Source organism: Onychostoma macrolepis, chromosome 04 (assembly GCF_012432095.1).
Source record: "Onychostoma macrolepis isolate SWU-2019 chromosome 04, ASM1243209v1, whole genome shotgun sequence".
Classification (NCBI taxonomy): domain Eukaryota; kingdom Metazoa; phylum Chordata; class Actinopteri; order Cypriniformes; family Cyprinidae; genus Onychostoma; species Onychostoma macrolepis.
This window is the reverse complement of record NC_081158.1, coordinates 15,245,267-15,266,523: the sequence shown is the minus strand read 5'-3', so window position 1 is coordinate 15,266,523 and position 21,257 is coordinate 15,245,267. Positions and strand designations below refer to the sequence as shown.

At 41.0% G+C, this 21,257-nt stretch overlaps 1 protein-coding gene across 1 annotated transcript in view; it reads left to right on the top strand.

Annotated features, from left to right (window-relative positions):
* The window catches only part of LOC131538515 (NACHT, LRR and PYD domains-containing protein 12-like), a 34,969-nt gene continuing 13,712 nt past the window's right edge, over nucleotides 1-21,257 (top strand). The window contains 3 exon segments of the mRNA XM_058772384.1: nucleotides 1-1,530; nucleotides 1,532-1,770; nucleotides 2,291-2,464. Coding sequence (XP_058628367.1) covers nucleotides 1-1,530; nucleotides 1,532-1,770; nucleotides 2,291-2,464 — 1,943 coding nt within the window.

Sequence of the window (21,257 nt, the reverse complement as noted above, 5' to 3'; positions counted from 1 at the left end):
ATGAAGAACAAGTATGAAAGCTTATTTGAGCCAGTCAAACTACAAGATAATCAAACCCTCTTAAACAGGATCTACACACAGCTCTACATCATAGAGGGAGAGAGTGAATGGGTGAATGAAGAACATGAGGTTTTACACGTTGAGAAAACACCCAGAACACAACACTCACAAGACACTCCAATCTACTGTAATGATATCTTTAAACCCTCAACTGAACCAGAATGTGAGAAGAAAGACAAAATAAAGGTTGTTCTTACCAAAGGCATTGCTGGAATTGGAAAAACTGTCTCTGTGCAGAAGTTCATTCTGGATTGGGCCGAGGGAAAAGCCAATCAGGATGTAGATTTTATGTTTGTGCTTCCATTTCGACAGCTAAACTTGATTCAAGATAATCAGTACAGTCTTCAAAGACTTTTGCTTGACTTTCATCCTAAACTTCATGAACTGAACCCAATGATTTATGATGAGTGCAAAGTTGTGTTCATCTTTGATGGTCTGGATGAAAGCAGAATTGAACTAATGTTTTCAGACAATGAGAAAGTTTCTGATGTGACTCAGACTTCATCAGTGGGTGTGTTGATGTCAAACCTCCTGAAAGGAGAACTGCTTCCCTCTGCTTTTATCTGGATCACCTTGAGACCAGCAGCAGCCAATCAGATCCCTTTCAAGTACATTAACCGTGTGACAGAAATTCAGGGATTTGATGAGCCTCAGAAGGAGGAATATTTCAGGAAGAGAATAAGTGATGAGGATCAAGCTAGCAGAGTCATCTCCCATATTAGAAAAGCAAGAAGCCTCCACATCATGTGCCACATACCAGTCTTTTGTTGTATCTCAGCCACTGTTCTTGAAAAAATTGTAAAACAAGGTACAGAAATCCCACAAACTCTGACTGAAATGTACATCCACTTCCTGCTCATTCAGACAAGCATGATGAATCAGAAGTATGAAGAGAGAGATACAGAGAAACTTATGCAGTCCAACAAAGAAGTGATTGTGAAACTTGGTGAACTGGCTTTCAAACAGCTGATGAAGGGTAATGTTATGTTCTATGAGGAGGACTTGACAGACTGTTGCATAGACATCAATGACGCAGTGTATTCTGGGATTTGCACTGAGATTTTTAAGCAGGAATCTGTGATTCAGCACAGGACATTGTACTACTTCATACATCTGAGCTTTCAGGAGTTTCTAGCTGCTTTCTATGTGTTTTTCTCCCATTTGATGAAGAACATGGAGCCATTACAGTTGTTTCTGCATGAAGAATGTGAACACTATGAGCAAGAGAGGTCTCAGGGAAATGCTTTGTGTAAGCTACTAACTTCAGCTGCCAATAAAACTCTTAAGAGTAAAAATGGACACCTGGATCTTTTTCTGCGGTTCCTGCTAGGCATCTCACTGGAGTCCAATCAGAGATTCTTACAGAATCTACTGACACGCACAGAGAACAGCTCAGAAACCATCAAAGAAACTGCACAGTACATTAAAGACACAATCAATTGTTATAATCTCTCAGCTGATAGATCCATCGGGTCTGTTCCTCTGTCTGCTAGAAGTGAATGATCAGACTCTGTGCAAAGAGATTCAGGAGTTTATAAAATCAGACCAACACTCAGAGAAGAAACTCTCTCCTGTTCACTGCTCAGCAATAGCCTACATGCTTCAGATGTCAGAGGAGGTGCTGGATAAGTTTGAGCCAACAAAATACAACACATCATATGAGGGGAGATGGAGACTGATACCAGCTGTAATGAACTGCAGAAAAGCTCTGTGAGTATTGATTCATGTCATCTTACTATTCAGTTCTATGAATGGTAACAAGCTCATAATTGGATATAATCTTCAATATAACGGTTAAAATGTATGACAGAAAACTTTATTTATAAACAATTTTGATAAAAATGTTGTTGGTTGTATTGTTAGCTGTGTACAATTTTATGATAGACCTTTAAAACATTTGAAAAACTTTTTTTTTTTTTTTTTTTAACAGTCATGTAAATTTCTCAGTAAAGAATTATATTTAAAAAATTGAATTTTATAAATTTTGTCTTCTTAGTATGATTTTAAATCCAAGAAAAACATTTGGCTTCTTTAGTACTAAAGCATCCATACGTCATGCATCCATGTTTTGGATTTGTTATGGTTTTCAGACAGACGCTGAATCGGTCATGACCTGTGTCATTATCAGAGACCTTCATATATATTGGGTTCCATGAAAGACATTATCATGCACAGAATGCAGAAAACTTTATTTTATTTTTTCCATCTCCATGTCATCCTCTGTTTATAGACTTGCTGGATGTTGTCTCTCTAATCAGCACTGTGAAACTGTGTGTTCAGCTCTACAATCGTCAAACTCCAAACTGAGAGAGCTGGACATGAGTAACAATGACCTGCTGGATTTAGGAGTGAGGCTGCTTTGTTCTGGATTGAAGAATTCACACTGTCAACTGAACATACTGAGGTCTGACTTTCACATTTGCTCATTCACTAAGTTCAAATGTGTGAATGAATAGGTGTTTCATAACTACAGCTGAGAAACTGGCTTAGAAATCTTATATATTAAACTATTTTTTTCTATCAACCACTTTAATGTCAGTTATAGACAGGCCAAGAGTCAATATTAAGTCCAAAGTGTGGCCTTGGGTATGTGTAGGATGATTAACCAATTGTAGCAGATTAAAAGAGTCAGTAGTGTTCAAAACGTCTGTTCTTAGCTGTTTAGAAGGGCAACACACCTGGGGCCTGTACCATGATGGTAGTTGAACAAATTCAATGTTACAGGATTAGTTTTGAGTTGACAAAACTAAACCACTCCAATCTGGTTTTGTTGGTACCATGATGCTGATCATCAACATTATTTGTCAACTCAGGCTTTGACCCTGAGTTTGTGGAGCGTGTGCGCATGAATGTGTGACATCACTGGCGCACAGCCAATCACATGCCTTGCAACACAGAGCAGGTATGATTCACTTCTCGCGAGAGACCCAGTGAGATTCCAAACTAAAGGTTAAAGGTTTTTGCTAAAGGTTAAGAGGTTGTAGAATATGACGAATTTAAAATTTACACTGAAAAAAAGTACTTGTTCATGAAAGAGGACAAATAAAAGAAATTATCTTGCTCTATCAGTGCAGTCACAAGTGAAACTTAAGTTAGTTTATATAGTTGAAAATATACAGCGATGTAAGGTTACGTAGTCATTTGTAAAGCATTATCTATTGATTCTACAGCTTATTTATATTACATATGATCTATATTAATATTCATTTAAAATAAATGATTTATAATAACTGTTAAACTAAAATTGCTTGTAATTGATTAATAATTATATAAATCATATAAAATAACTTGAAGTATCATTAAAGCCAGACAATTTTTTTAGTACTAGTGACCTTTAATTTGGAGCAAGAGAAACTGGGGGAGTGACTTTTTTGCATCAGACATGTGTCACTTTTTTCACATCTGACTGGTCCAATTTCAGTTTGAGATCTCTAACCCAGAACATAACCTGCCCTGGAGCAGGTTAGCCGTGGAGAGTAAGTTACTATGGCGATGAATGCCGCTAAAATCCAAGCCACTTTCATGGTACCTAAAACCCAGTATTGGTGCAAACTAAACTAAACTTAAACTTACCTGGCTAGCCCCGGCTAAAGGCCCCTGGACATAAAAGTCACATGCTAAAAGAAACTGGTCATGTTTAGTAATCAGATCTCATATCTCCTGTGAGTAGGTGGTGGAGGATAATAGCCAACATCTGGATTTAAAATAGAGATGTTCCGATACCCTTTTTCCCTTCCCGATACCGATTCCGATACCTAGGCTCAGGGTATCGGCCGATACCGAGTACTGATCCGATACTGTGTATCTGGTTATACAGCTATACTTACTAGCCCTGTATGAATTGATACAATTATTTTATGGTGCACTTCACCATAGATAGATAGTCTGGCAAGTAAACAAAAAATATAATATATAATGTTTGGAAAAAAAGTACACTCTTAACATCAGTCAGTCAAGCATTATAAATATATTATGATAATCAAGTATTATTGATAGAACTTTAGCAATTAGAATTAAAACTTGGTAACCATGTATGAATGCATATCAGTCATTTTAACTGAACTTAGGACTGGTGGTGGTGCTTTTTTGGTCATTCAGTGTTTCTGTAAAAATGGGGAAAAAACTATCAATAATACTGATAAGATAATAATAATCATACAATGAATTCTACTAAGAACAATATAAACGCACTAAGGATTAACAAGCTGCTGGATTCATGAATATTAATCACGTTGTCTGCATTGGCTCGAACTGATTTGCTGAAATCAAAACAGGGATGATAATAGGTGAGTGCCAGCCAATGGGATTGTCGTTTGCGCATTAGCTCCGCCTACTACCGGAGAACCCGGCAGTTAAGCTGAAGAATTCCAAAGGAACTCCGTTATTTTGACAGAAAAATACAACAAAGAATATAGTTTACATACCATTCGGAATTGACGCTACATATAAAGACTCTCTCTCTCTGCGTGTGAGAAAAAAGCAAAGCGACGGCGAGTTGTCTGCTTCACACTAGAGCTTGGTGCGTCAAATACAGGTGCGCTGCATTCATTCAGATGATCTGAAAAATAGATCGCTTGACGGAGAGCGAAACTCTGAAGCACACAGTCAGAGTGTTCAGCGAGTTACAATATATCTGTGATAAAATCATACATAGCCTCCAACTCACACACTGGCGAGTAAAATCTGATTATTTATCAGCCAGTGGCTAATATTAGACATCATTTAGTCGCCCAGGGTGAAGATTATGCAAGTGATTTACTGGCAGTGTGCTAGCACGTTTGTACTTCTTCTTCGCTGCTCTAAATAGTGGTTGCTTGTGGCAACACAGCACAGCTTCCTGTGTTTGCATTCTGAGCAGCGAAGAAGAATTGATTTCCTATTTGCAGCATTAAGCAAAGCTAGCGCGCATAACTATAGGTCCTTTAAGAAAATGGTATCGGATCGGTACATGGGTTCAAGTACTCGCCGATACCGATGCCAGAATTTTTTGTGGTATCGGTGGAATTTCCGATACTAGTATCGGAATCGGAACAACCCTAATTTAAAAGTTTTCTTTGTGATGATCGCCAACCCACCTCCCCTACCGGCAGGTTTGGGAGCATTGTAGAAACAATAGTCAGCAGGAAGGAGATCTGAATAGGGGCTTAAGTCTCCTACCTTCACCCAGGTTTCGGTAATAAACAAGTCAAAGCTATGAGAGCATATCAAATATGATATAATACACCCTCGCTATTTATATATGCAAATATATATAATATGCATATCGGATCCAAATTCGCAGAGGTGGAAAGAGTACTAAAATATTCACCTCCGTGAAGTTGGCCCCCATCCAACGCAAAATGTCAGCAAAATAGTTTCAATCGTTTGTGCTGGCTTGTGCTGGTTTGGTTTTTTTTAGATATTAAAATAATATTTATAGGTCATTCTGAGGTCACTCCGCCCCCCCATAAATTCACCCCAAATAGTCTCGTTTGTTTGTGCTTCGTTTGTGCAGGAAAAAGTTTCGTTTGTGCTGCTTTGGTTTTTAAAATATTAGACATCGAATTATAGGCGATGACGTCACTCAGCCCCCCTCACACTCCAAATTCACCCAAAACAGGCTTAATCGTTTGTGCTGGTTTGTGCAGGTAATAGTGCTGCTTCGGTTTTTTAGATAGGCTATTAAAATAATATTTAGTGATCATTCTGAGGTCACTCAGCCCCCCACATGCTCCAAGTTTACCCCAAATAGTCTTCTTTGTTTGTGCCCGTAAAATAATTGTTTGTGTTGCTTCGGTTTTTTAGAATAAGCAGGAACACACTAATTTTCATTATTCAAAATTCCTATTTCATTAAAAATCGTAAAAATTATATAAAGCTTTTTTTTTTTTTGTAATGTATGTAAATGCTAAGTTTAATTTCTACATTTTTTGAGTGTTTCTATACAGACGCACCCTCTCGCGCTACTGACGTAGCTACCATAACTGCTTTATGAAAACATTAAGCTTCGATATTTTTATGATCTTAATAATTGTTCATGCCTAAAAATATGTATGAAATACACATTAGATAGCCCATTTCTTTGCAAATAACTGTATCCTGGACAAGTTCTACAGGAGAGGGAACGAAACGAAAGCAAGAGAAGGTCAGTTAAAGCAAAGACAAGGGACTTTGGTTGAAGCTAGAAATAGGATAACTGACATGTTATGTTGATTTCCTGAGTGGCCATGCTTTTAGTTCAGTTCAGCCCCCCGAGGGGGAAACGTGATTTCTACCGAGGAGAACGCTAGAGCCCTGCATTTCAGCCCGGGCCCGACGGCCCCGACTTTTTTACGCCTCTAGGGCCGGGCTTCGATCGGGCCAATTTTCACGTCGTAGTTCAGACGTGGGCCGGTCCTCGGGCCTGTTTTAGACTTCTCCTTATTTTTATATTTTAGACATCCATCAATTAGTGATGAAAAAAATTGCCGTGCTGGTGGAAACAACACGAGACCGTGCCACGACTGTGAAGAGCGGCTCGATGGTGTTTAGAGTCCCGCAGCAGCAGAGAGCGCGCCGTCAGCGCAGCTGAAGAGTTCTGCTTCAAGTACATAAGCTGAAGCTTGCTGCAAAGCCCCAGCATAATGAATGTGTCCGGGGGAAATAGTAAGGAGATATTTTAATTATTTACTAATAAAGTATTTTCTGAGTCAGAGTCGCAAAGATGAAGATGATGATCCTGACTCGACATCTCCTAATTAGAAGTGCATCTTCACGGATTATAGTGAAAGAGTTTTTGTTATCGATTTGATTTATTTCGTTAAGTAGCAATTTAAAGCTTTCTATAGACATATTTATCATGTCTGAGGCATGTAGCCTATTCGCTGACTTTCGGTTCATTTTTGTGAAGCGCTCCAGTTCAAGAGGAGACGGCAGAAGCGCATCATTGTTTTCTTAAAAGCACGACGTTTTGTTGATATTGTAATGACCCGGCAGTCAGTGCTAGCAGCCGGGTGCATTATGGGTATTTGTTTAGAGTTGATTTATGCGGTATTTAAGCAAGATGGTTGGGTTTTTGCATCAGCAATGTTATGTGTGTTTATGTTCAAGCCAGTTTGGGTGGGTTTGGTTCATTTACTGCCTTATGTAAAAAAATTGTGGCTGTTACCGTCACAGAGAGAGATGTGTAGGGGATATGGCCTGGCCTGTGTAAGTTCTTATTCGGTGTTCAGAATTAAAAGAGAAAGATGACACTACTGCCTCCTGGTGGTTTGTTCTGACAGAACTCTGGCTCACAGAGACACTCAGGGTCGTGTGGTGTATGGGACACGAGTGCTCGTATTTCCTGCTAGCCAAGTTAAGAGTTGCAACGCGTAGATGCTAGCACCCTGCTAGCAATTAGCTCCGTAATAGTTAGTAGCCTAAACTTAGCTCCGGTCAGCCCCACGTTCTATAGAATAATAGCCAGTTGTTACATTGGTGTCAGAAGTGGGATTTGGGCTGTTAAGAAGACGCCGTTATGGAGCAAAGCATAGGTGAATTAGAGCGTGCCATCCGAGTGAACAGCATCATGTTAGAGCGCCTGACAAACGGGAGGAGCAGGGCTCCACACCAACCTGACGGCGCCAGTGTTCCCCGGACAGTGTACCGTTCTGCTGGTCGCGAGCAGAATGAACCACCGGCCGTCACACCGACACTCCAAATCAATGGCCGCCCGGGCTTCCTCACACGATCACCTGCCAAGCTGCCAAGATACAGTGGGTTGACGCCCCTGGAGCCCTACCTGGCACAGGTCGACTTGGCTGCTCTCCACGATGGATGGAGCCGTGAGGAGACAGCGACTCACTTGGCCCTCGCCTTGGAGGGTCCCGCGCTTCAGGTCCTCATCGATCTGTCTCCTGAAGAGCGGCGTGATCTCCAGGCCCTCACTGCTGCTCTCAACCGCCACTTCGGGCAGAGAACCTCCGCAGAGCAGAGCAGGGAGGAGCTGACTAACCGACGTCGACGTGAAGGAGAGAGTGTGGGCGCATTCGCCGCTGACATCCGGGTCTACGCCCGGAAGGGCTACCCTACCTTTCCGACTGCAGCGAGGGAAGAGCTGAGCCTCCATGCGTTTCTGCGGGGCCTTACACCCGAACGGCTCCGCCAGCATGTCCGCTTGTTATCACCCCGAGATCTGAGTGAGGCACTGAGAGAGGCTTAGCGAGCTGAGGAGGTGCTACAGGCTGGGCCGGTGACAGGTCGATCTCCGCTCCAACGCCAGTTGACGAGAGCAGCTGAACGAGAGGTGGATGGGGTCCAGCCTGAGGAGGAGGAGGTCAGCCGGGTCCAACCAGTGGTGACCCCGCGACGGAGGTCCAGACTAGACCGCTGTTTCCGCTGCGGAGAACCGGGGCACTTCGCCAGGGACTGCCCTGCCCCGAGCCCCCGGCCCCGGGCAATGTCACCCCCGGGAAACGACCTTGGAGTGAGGCAGTGAGGGGACCCTCACCCCGTTCTTCGGCACCCCTCCACAATGACTATCCTACTGTGGGGCGCTGTGTTATCCTACTGTGTTGTTGATGGGCAGCCCTGCAGCGCCCTGGTGGATACGGGGTCCACTATTTGTTTGCTTCGAAAAGGACTGCTGTCAGGAATGGCCGGTTCTCTTCCAGAGGACTGGACCCCCACCAATACCGAACTGCTCACCGTCACGGGTGAAAGGACAGTAATGCCTGGGAAGAAGCTTTTGTCTGTGGTGGTGGGGACGAGCCAGACGTGCCATGAGTTCTGGCTCGCCGACATCAGAGATGAGTGCATTGTTGGTTTGGACTTGTTGGCCCACTGGGGAGCACGTGTCGATGTGCCAGGGGCTGCCCTCTGCCTCGGTAACGAGACCGTGCCGCTCCGGTCGGGCCGGAGCCACTATGGAGAGGCCGCTGCCCCGCAGCCACCACCCAGACATCAGTGCTCGTCGGCTCCAGCCCCCAGCCGCCGCACAAGAGCTGCAGAGACATAGGGGGAGGCCTGGGGGAGTATGGAAGCTCAGACCAGCACATCCCAGCCGTTACCACCACACACTCCATCCGCCCCCCCATCACCTGAGACTGTTGTTGCTGTTGAGGAGTTGGGGCGGCGAAGTGGTGAGCATCTGAGTACACCGCAGCAGGAGCAGCTGCAACACCTATTGATAGACTTTGTAGACATTTTTGCAGCCCGCGAGGAGGACTGTACCAGGACAGCTCTGGTGCAGCATCACATTGACACTGGCCCCGCTGCCCCTATTCGCTTGCGCCCCCACAGACTGCCTCTCGCCAAGCGCCAGGCTGCCGAAGAATTGATCCGAGACATGGCAGCTAATGGCATTATTGAGCCCTCAGACAGTCCCTGGGCCGCAACCATGGGTGCGGAAGAAAACGGGGGGATGGCGCCCCTGTGTGGACTTTCGTCGACTAAATGCAGTCACCCGCAAGGACTCATACCCGCTGCCGCGCATTGATGATGCATTGGATTATGTAGCTGGATCCTGTTGGTTCAGCTCTTTGGACATGCGCAGCGGGTATTGGCAAGTAGAGCTGGCATCAGAGGCACGGCCTAAAATTGCGTTTACCATAGGGCAAGGACTGTGGCAGTTTAGGGTGATGCCCTTTGGACTGTGTAATGCCCCAGCCACCTTTGAAAGGTTGATGGAGCGTGTCCTTAAAGACATTCCCCGCACTCGCTGTGTGGTCTACTTGGACGATCTGTTGGTCCATGCCAAAGACTTTGACCAGGCTGTCCACAACTTACGGGAGGTCCTGACAGCCATCCGTAGTGCCGGGTTGCGGTTGAACCCGGCCAAGTGTAACCTGCTTACCCGCCAGACGCAGTTCCTGGGGCACGTGGTTAGCGAGAGAGGGGTGGCCACCGACCCAGCAAAGGTGGCCGTGGTGAGGGACTGGCCCCCACCAACTAACATATCTGAGCTGCGGAGCTTTCGGGGCCTGGCCTCCTATTATAGGAGGTTTGTCAGAGACTTTGCAACCATCGCCAGCCCCTTACATCAGCTGACAAACAAGGGCCGGCGATTTGGGTGTTCTGAGGACTGTGCGGCGGCCTTCCGGCAGCTAAAAGCCTCTCTGATCGACGCTCCTGTCCTGGCCTACCCTGATCCCAACCAACCTTTCCTTGTGGACACTGACGCCAGTAATGTGGGGGTCGGGGCTGTACTTAGCCAGAGGGGGGAGGTTGGAGAGCGAGTGGTGGCCTACTATAGCTGCAGCCTCAGTCGCCCAGAAAGAAATTACTGCGTCACCCGGCGGGAGTTGCCATTTCGGGAACTCCAAGATAGTGTGGCGGCTGCGGCAGCGGTTCTACTGGCCGGGGTGTCGGCAGGATGCAGAGCTGCACGTTCACTGTTGCGATGTCTGCACGGCACAGAAAGGACCCAGCCGACGCTCTCATGCGCCGTTGCAGCAATACCTAGTTGGGGCGCCCATGGAGAGGATCGGTCACAGAGGCCGGCAATCGCTTTGTCCTGGTCGCTATGGACTACTTTACGAAGTGGCCAGAGGCGTATGCGGTGCCGGATCAGAGTGCTTCCACGTCGGCACAGCGATTAGTGGATGAGATGTTCGCCCGGTTCGGGGTGCCGGACGAACTTCATAGTGACCAGGGGCGGAACTTTGAGAGCCGACTGTTCAGTGAGGTGTGCCAGCGGTTGGGGGTGAAGAAGACAAGAACCACTCCCCTCCACCCTCAAAGCGATGGACTGGTTGAGCGGTTCAACCGCACACTGGCAACCCAACTTGCCATTTTGACCAGTCAGCATCAGAGAGACTGGGACCAGCATTTGCCCCTGGTCCTGTGGGCGTATAGGACAGCGGTGCAAGAATCGAGTCAGTGCACACCGGCGGCGCTGATGTTTGGGAGGGAGCACCGCATGCCGGTGGACTTGGTGTTTGGGTCGCCCCCCGAGCCAGAGATTGTTGGTGGGCCAGAACTGGACTACTTCAGGCGATTGAAGGAGCGTCTGAGCACGGTCCATCAACTGGCCAGGGAGGCTCTAGAGGACGCTGGAGCCCGCCAGAAGCGGGCATACGACACCCGTGCCCATGGGCCTACCCTTAGGCCAGGGGACAGAGTGTGGGTGTTCTGCCCCCAAAGGAAGCGGGGGTTGTCACCGAAACTGACTCATCATTGGCAGGGACCTGGGGAGATTCTGGACCAAATTTCAGAGGTGGTCTTCCGGGTCCGAATGCCTGGACGGGGTAGACGGGTGGTGCTTCATAAAGACCGGTTGGCACCGTACCACCCACTGGCCCCCGAGCAAGAGACTGGTGGAAGCCAGGGCGGCTCCCCACCATCCACTCCCAGCGCCGAGACTGACAATGACGGACTCCGGGCTGAGCCTGGTGCTGGGAGTAGAACATCAGGGAGGCCGAAGCGTGTTCGGCGCCGGCCAGGACATTTGTTGGATTTTGTTGTGGAAGATTAGGGTTGTGGGGACACTAACCCTCTTGAGGGGGGGGGTTATGTAATGACCCGGCAGTCAGTGCTAGCAGCCGGGTGCATTATGGGTATTTGTTTAGAGTTGATTTATGTGGTATTTAAGCAAGATGGTTGGGTTTTTGCATCAGCAATGTTATGTGTGTTTTATGTTCAAGCCAGTTTGGGTGGGTTTGGTTCATTTACTGCCTTATGTAAAAATATTGTGGCTGTTACCGTCACAGAGAGAGATGTGTAGGGGATATGGCCTGGCCTGTGTAAGTTCTTATTCGGTGTTCAGAATTAAAAGAGAAAGATGCCTCCTGGTGGTTTGTTCTGACAGAACTCTGGCTCACAGAGACACTCAGGGTCGTGCGGTGTATGGGACACGAGTGCTCGTATTTCCTGCTAGCCAAGTTAAGAGTTGCAACGCGTAGATGCTAGCACCCTGCTAGCAATTAGCTCCGTAATAGTTAGTAGCCTAAACTTAGCTCCGGTCAGCCCCACGTTCTATAGAATAACAGCCAGTTGTTACAATATTGTGAGTGCACACAAATAAAAGTAGACCCTTTACAGTTCCGAATGATGTATTACTCTTCACTTTATGAGCAAAAAATTACGGCATAAGTTGTTTCCATTAAAAAAAAATGCAATTGATTGCGCTGGTGCCTCCATGTCCTGCGCTTTAGCTTCCACTCTCCGCACAAACTATTGGATGCAGCGCACATTTATCTAGGTTTAACGTTTAAACATTGCGTTTAAATGTTACTTTAAGAAAGAAAAAAATATTATTTAACGAACAAAAAAACGAACATTTTTCTAAATTAACTTAGCCTAATAAAAAAAAAAAACGAAACTAAATATAATCACTTTGCCATTACATACAAATCTGAACTATTATAATTATAACTATTATATTGGCTATTATAATCTGATTTGGGAGAAGGGGGGAAAAAGACAATGATTTCAGATTTTCAAATGATTTCAGAAGCACCCTCAGTGATTTTATTCAAGAACCAGGCCTGCCTGTATCTGGAGATTATAACTTTATATATTTCTATATTTACCCCATATATTAAACCATGTGTAGCACTCTAACACGATATAGCCTACTGTACTTTGAGCAACCATGCATGGTCCTCTCCGATACCGTGACCCAGATGGCACACAAAATTTTGACAAAATGATATCCCAGTATATAATTTCATGATGATAAAGTTCCCAGGATTCTGCTATGTCTATTTTAAAAATCATATTTGTATTAAGTCTCTGCATTGTTCCAAAGATGGCTCTAGTTCTCAACTGAACGTGCAGGAGAAGCGTTACTAAATTTGGCCAAAGAAAAACTGTTAAAATCGACATTTTTCTATATTAATTTGTGCATTTTTCAAACGTTTATTAAAAGTGCAAAAATTCATTTAAAAAAATCTGAAAAGTAGTCAGTATTTTACTTTTTCGGGTAACATTTTGTGTGTACGGTTCTAATTTCAGTTTTGGTTTTCAGCATAGCATTTAAAAATACAATAACTGTTCTTTTTTCATTTTTTTTGTCTGGTTTAAAAAACGAATGGACGCAAAAGTACCTGGACCCCTTTACTTTTGCATCCATTTGTTTTTCCTCTTTTTTTTTAACCATGATGGGGAAAAAAATTTAAAAAGAACGGTTGTTGTATTTTTAAATGCTATCCTGAAAACCAAATTTGAAATTCGAACCGTACGCACAAAATGCTGCCCGAAAAAGTAAAAAATATATATATATATATATATATATATTTTTTTTTTGACTTTTTGCACCTTTTAATAAACATTTGAAAAAGGCACAAATTAATATCGAAAATTTGATTTTAACAAGATTTCTTTGGCCAAATTAGAAGTAGGCTAATGCTTCTCTCTCACGTTCAGTTTAGAACTGTATCTCTGTATAGTGCTATATCACTGATGGGAAAATTTTACCAGCACAACGAAGCACAAATAAACAAGATTATTTGGGGTAAATTTGGAGCATGTGGAGGGCTGAGTGACCTCAGAAAATGACCATTAAATATTATATTAACAAAGCAGCACAAACAAACATTTTTGCACAGCACAAACGATTGAGACCATTTTGCCGACGTTTTGCGTTGGGTCGGGGGCCAACTTAACGGAGGTAAAATATTCTACTCAAGTAAAAGTACTATTACATAAATAAAATTTTACTTAAGTACAAGTAAAATTACCAGTACACAAATCTACTCAAGTAAAAGTAAAAAGTAGCTCTTTTAAAATGTACTTAGTACAATACAAGTTACATAGTTAAATTTTTAACAGCGGAAGGGGGGCAAAAGGGGGATATGAATCTCAAACTAGTTCTTTTTAATTAAAAGAACACCTTTACAAATTAAACTGCAATAACAAAATAAAACATGTTGACACATGACATTTAAAACATTTAGGGAGGTATGTGTCATTTAAATGCAGACCATCCCACTTTAAGTAGGCACTAGGCAGAAAAAGCAAGTTATATTCTGGCTACCGATAAAACTAGCTAATTTTTTAGATGCTTTTTAAGGACTGGTAATTCAAGACTTCACACTGGTTATTTCAGTTGCATGAAAAACAAAACAATTATTATAAATTACACAAAGGTAGCAAGCAAAGGACACTGAAGTGGTCTATGACTTCAGTCTAATGGGAGCTATGCACTTTTGCAAAACAATTCCCATAATCACTGAAGCAAATCAATCACTTACAGTCATGGCCAAAAATATCGGCACCCTTGGTAAATATGATCAAAGAAGGCTGTGAAAATGTGTCTGCATTGTTAATCCTTTTGATCTTTTATTAAAAAAAATCACAAAAATCTAACCTTTCATTGGATAATAAGAATTTAAAATGGGGGGAAATATCATTATGAAATAAATGTTTTTCTCAAATACACGTTCGACACCATTAACGGCAACCCTAGAAATTCTTATGAGTAAAATATCTCTGACGTATATTCATTCATATTCACAATTTTGAGCACTCCAGGGTGATTATGAACATGAAATTATCCAGCCATGGCTTCCTGTTTCACAGAAATATAAATAGGAGGGAAAACAAAGCCCAAATTCCCTTAATCATCCATCACAATGAGTAAAACCAAAGAATATATTTCTGATGTGCAGAAAAAGATAATTGAGCTTCATAAATTAGTGAAGTGGCTTTAAGAAAAGAGCTAGAGCAGTGAAAATTTCCATTTCCACCATGAGGGCAATAATTAAGAATTTCCAAACAACATAAAATGTTACGAAACTGCCTGGAAGAGGACGTGTGTCTTTATTGTGCTAATGCACGGTGAGAAGGAGAGTTTGAGTGGCTAAAGACTCTCCAAGGACCACAGCTGGAGAATTGCAGAAAATAGTTGAGTCTCGGGGTCAGAAAACCTTAAAAGAAAATTGTCAAACAGCACCTACATCACAACATGTTGTTCGGGAGGGTTTCAAGAAAAATTCACCCAGCTCATCCAAAAACAAACTCCAGCATATTCAGTTAGCAGACACGACTGGAACTTCAAATGGGACTGGCTTCTATGGTCAGATGAAACTAAAAAATGAGCTTTTTAGCAGCAAACACTCAAGATGGGTTTGGTGAACACAGGGATAAAAAGTACCCCATGTGTACAATGAAATATACTGCTGTATTTTTGATGTTGTGGGCCTATATTTATGCTGGAGGTCCTGGACATCTTGTTTAGACACATGGCATCATGGATTCTATCAAATACCAACAGATAAAAAATCAATAAGTGACTGACTCTGTTAGAAATCTTATAATGGGCCATGTTTGGATCTTCCAACCGTACAATAATCCAAAAACAAACCTCAAATACAACACAGAAATGGGTCACTGAGCACAAAACCAAGCTTCTGCTATGTCCATTCCAGTCCTCTGACCTGAACCCTGTAGAAAATGAGTGGGGTGAACTGAAGAGAAGAAGCACCAACATGGAGCTGTGAATCTAAAGGGTCTGGAGTGATTCTGGATGAAGGAATGGTCTCTGATCTCTTGTCAGGTGTTCTCTAACCTCATCAGGCATTATAGGAGAACATTTAGAGCTGTTAAACTGGCAAATGGAGGTTTCAAAAAGTATTGAATAAAAGGGTGCAGTTAATTGTGGCCAATGTGTATTAGAGAAAAACATTTATTTCATAATGATATTTCCCCCAATTTTAAATTCTTATTATCCAATAAAAGATCAAAAGGATTAACAATGCAGATTTATTTTCACAGCCTTCTTTGATCATATTTACCAAGGGTACCGATATTTTTGGCCATGACTGTACATTTATTTTGCACTTTGTTGTTTATGATTATGACAGAATATGCAAATGCAGATACAGAATTCAGTCAGTGAGCACACACACTTGAACAGCTTTAAGATATGGGGGCAGGAAATGTATAGCCTATATTTATATCATTTCATATAGTTAATATCACATGAAGAGTGCCATTTTTTTTCTCTCCAAAAAGCAGCATGATTACAAATATGATATTGATTTTATGCAACAGTTCAATAAACAAGAAGTTAATATTAAGAGACTTACATTTTGGACACCATATTGGCTGTTTTTGTTTTATTTCTACAACAAAAATAATTCCAAACACAGCCACAGCACTGTTTTGCATCTCTGAGCAACATGACAGGGTTTCGTTCCTGAATGAATCAAATGTTTAAATGATTTGGTTAGATTGCAATGACTCCCTTATTAACGCTGACTTACTGCCACCTATTGGCCATTTTAATTTCACATTTAAAGTATCTTCATTTTTTAAAATAATTTTAAACATCAGTTTTCAACGTTTTACGTTTCAAATATCAAAACATCATTTATGCATTTGTAACTGCGCAGGCTAACATTTCATGTCCCTCAGAGCTGCATTTAAGAGTGTGTAAATACATCTAAAAGCCACTTCAGATGCATTGCAAAGATAAATTTTGTTGATACTGATTTCATTTGCTTGGTAACAGCCCAAATGCAAGAATTTGAATCAAAAGATTATGCACACTTTTAGAAAAAATGGCTTAAAGGTAAAAATACCCATAAAATCTGTTGGAAAAGACTCATTTCTATCACAGCTGTGAACTGACCACACAGACTATGAAGAATATAAAAAAAAAATAATAATTATATTATCAATTAATGCTTTGTTAATTAATTAATTAACTTTTGACTTATAATTTTTATGGACACTTAATTTCTAGCGATTATCGCCGATTTGATTGCACAGATACTATTTAAACTAAACTGACCTAGACAATGTCATCTCTGAATTCAATAATGAAACGCCTTTAACTGAAAATTGAGTGTTTAATCTTATCATTATACATTACTGACACTCTATCTTTCAATTCGATACTGTTAAGTGCTTTGACACAATCTGTATTGTTAAAAGCGCTATATAAATAAAGGTGACTTGACTTGACTTATCCATTTTCTTAAAAATGGTTTAAAGGCTGAAATGTAAAGTTTATAATTTTACAAAACTTTTACAGTTTAATATGGTACTATAGACATTACCCTACCCCGCTCACAGTATTCATTTTATTTGTGCAGGTCTTAAAAAAGGTCTTAAGTGCTAAATTTGAGCTTAAAAATCCTGCAGAAACCCTAGATATAACGATAATTTCTCTCAAAAGAAATTGTCAAATGCATGTGAAGTGACTCAGAGCAGTTCTAGAGATTGTTTATGTGTTCTAGGGGTGTGCCATATCATATTGTCCACGATAATACCGGTATAAATTTTTACATGATAAAAAAAAGTCTCATATCGCGATATCAATGATATAGCGATGCAATGACGTATTTACTAGGGATGCACTGAAATAAGCAAAAAGACCGAATAAATTCTACCGAACAATGACGTGACGCGATCAAATAGAGGTGTGCACTAATGCAGCAAACACATCAGCAGTGTGGAAGCATTTAAAACTGTCTGAGAAAGACGAAAAAATCATTACAAGCACCGACAGTGAGAGACCCATTTAGTACTGCATCTCATGTCTCTGATGAGAAGTGGAAGGGGTGGTTGTTGCTGGTTTCTGTATGATGATTAAAATCGCAAAATGGCCTTAAACAATTAAATACACTGCAGAACGTTATGTTTTCTAATACACGCATGAATTGTGTTCAAACACAATTGTCTTGTTAGCCAGGGTTCAAAGTCCAAACCACGAGGGAAATCTGCGCTGAAACTGTACTACTCCTCAGTTGCACAGTAACACTTTTATGAATTTTTACAAGGAATGTGACGATGTGATACGTGCATCTTCCCAAATTAGTAATGAGAATAATTTATAAATCTGCTGCTGTCAACAAAAAGAAGCACTGAGGACTTCCTGCGGGTTTCCATCAAAATAAAAGCTCCATCAACATTCATAAATGTTAGTATTGTAATATTACTGTTGTTCTGTTAAATAAAATTAAAAAGACTGTAATAATGATAATAATTACAACAGCTATATTAATACATTTATTATAACGTTCACACAGTGTTCATATTGGGATCTGTAATATTTTCTAATGTTTTAAAAGAATTCCCTTCTGTTCAGCAAGGCTGCATTTATTTGCAAGCCTGATTCAAGAAGGGGGTCTCAAAAATGGCCACAAAATATTATTTTACTAACTTATTAATTTTAAGTTAAATTGTGCTTTGTTTGGTATAATGTCTGCTAGAATGTTAAAAAATGTTCAGTGTTAAATAAGTATTTTTAAATTGTTGTTTTGTATTAGTGTACAATGTTTAAAAATAATAATTTATTCCATGTAGTGTCCATTTCATTCATTTAACATTTAATATTGGAGGCATCCAAGTTATTTGACACATGTGACCCTGGACCACAAAACCAGTCTTAAGTCACTGGGGTATATTTGTAGCAATAGCCAAAAATACATTGTATAGGTCAAAATTATCGATTTTTCTTTTATGCCAAAAATCATTAAGTAAAGATCATGTTCCATGAAGATATTTTGTAAATTTCTTACTGTAAATGTATCAAAACTTAACTCAATTTTTGATTAGTAATATGCATTGCTAAGAACTTTAAAGGCGATTTTCTCAATATTTAGATTTTTTTGCACCCTCAGATTCCAGATTTTCAAATAGTTGTATCTCGGCCAAATATTGTCTGATCCTAAGACTGGTTTTGTCGTCCAGGGTCACATATTTGAACATTCTTTTAAAAAAAGTAACACAATAGTAACTTTCCCTGGTAATTGGTTACTTTTATAATGATGTAACTCGGTTACTATTTGTGAGAAGTAAATAGTAACTATAACTAATTACTTTTTTTTTTTTTAAGTAACTTGCCCAACACTGGTCACTGCAATTGCACTGTAATGCTGCTTCTGCCACCTCATGACAATAGATTTACACTTCGAATTAGGTAGTCTGTCATCAATGACAGTAGCTCATTGGCAGGGGCAGATCTAGAAAATCATTTTTAGGGTGGCAAAGGGGTGGCATGGGGTCTATGAGGGGTGGCAACACCAAAGCAAGCTCCCATCCATAGTTTTTGGGGATTGATTGTCTGACATGCACAGTTGTTCACAAATATTGCATTACCATTAAGTAATCATCTATACTGTTTAAAATGAAAAATAAATAACATTTCAATATCCATCATGGCACCAAGTCAATACACAATATAAAAAACTTCAACAGGTTATAAATGTTTCTGAACTTCAGCGGTTCTATTAATATTGCATAGGCTACTTAGATGGTATAAATCATGTTTTAGTGCAAGCTTAAGAGTAACACTTTTGAATTTCCTAACATTAGAAAGAAATACAATAATAAGAAAGCATTGAAACTGGATCAGTTTTGAAAACAATGTTTGATTTTCTGTTATTACCAGAGGTGGGAATGTCTGTAATCACCCAAAACACACTATCAATAGTCTAGCAACACCCCAGCAACTGCAAGAGCCTAGCAACCACCCAGAATAACCTAGCAACCAACTAGAAACACTTTAGCAAACATCTAGAACATCTAACTGACCAAACTATTTATGTTTCTAAGACAAGCCAGCATAAATGTGTCATTCAAACTTTTCAATCTAGTTATTACAGGTATTCTTAAATACTTACAATTCAAATACACAGATGACTTTCCTGCCCAGTGAACACTCATGAGATCAATAACACTTAAAAAACTCTTAGGATTCAGGAATTATTATTGCAGCTCAATGTCTGTTACAGTATACAACAGAAATTAAATTACAGATAATAATAATAATTCAGCAATGAACTTTGGGAACAGATCATTTTCATTTTACTACTGTAAAGTAATTTTGCAGTAGATGGAAAAACACTAGTATAGTAGATGAAAAAGAATTGTATATGAACTTGGTATGCACCACATAGACCTAAAGTACAGTAAACAATAAAAATAAGTAAATTCAGCATCCTCTGCACATTTGGTCAAATTTCATTACAGTATACAGTAGTTTCCTGGTCTCCTGACACAAGACTATATCTCTAGGCAGTCATTTCTCAGTTCTGCAAACATGCAGTAGCTACACATGAAAAATGATTACAAATAAAATTTGACAGTCACACGTTTGAAGGTGTACAACATGTGCTACAGTTTACTGTACATATAGAATATGGAAATTTCCATCATCTAATGTACTGGTACTGTAGTGTAATTATACTGAATGCTCTCTTCTCTCTGTTGTTAGGATGCAGATTCTGATTGGTGTCATCAGTTTTGCTGCCTAATGTTTAACTTACTCATTGTTCAACTTTTTGAGAAACGTGTCTTTGTTTTAAGAACTGAATGAATGATTTGGGAAAATGGGCCAACTAAAATCAATCGAGAAAACTGCAATACAAGATTCTTACCTAACTCTGCTATTAGTTTTCGTGATCGGCATCTTCTTATTGATTTCATGTTATTGTTTCGTCCGATATGGCAGAAAGGCCTCTATATCTGATGAAAGTGGCGCGAGCGGTCAGAGAATCAGATCACCAAACAATTACGGGATGAATCTCAGACATATCCGGACGGGATTAGATTTCTCAGAGGACTTCTGAATAAACCGAGAAGCAGTATCTGATTCATGAACAAATGTAAAAACAATTCGTTATGGGCTGCGCTTTGTGTTTTCGAATCAAAAAGAACCGGTTCATAAGAGTCATTTGTTAATGAAACCGACTACACTGGGCGCGCTGCGTGCGTGTGCAACCATAGTGCACCATCGCACTGTCATCGCCGCGGCTGAAAAGTAGCACATGAAGCACTGCTTACATTTATATTTTATTCTGTGATAATTCTGGGGTGGCAGGTGGGGTGGCACATCTTTTTTTTAGGGTGGCAGTTGCCACCCCGTGCCACCCCGGTAGATCCGCCCCTGCTCATTGGAAAAGGATGGAAATTGCCCTCCATTGTGTTTGCACTAATAAATGCTGCTGCCTGCCAGCTGCAACCACTAATAAAACGTTGTTCCATATTTTTTTGCATATCATCATAAATATCATTATCGCAAATATTCTTGAAATAACTGTGATTATAATTTTGAGACTATATCGCCCACCCCTAATGTGTTCATGTCCTCATTTGAGACGGCAGACCCCAAGTGTCACGCGCGTTTCAGCATGTGTGTAGTAGGGATGTGCGGGACTAGTCGACTACATTTTTACCTCAGATCTCGCATGCGTTTTCTTCATGTCAGTTGCGGCGAGATCAAAATGACCACGTGAAAGACCAGCAAGGTGTGGGATTATTTTGAATTAGAAGGAAACGGAAAAGTTTTGTGTAAACTTGGTAATATC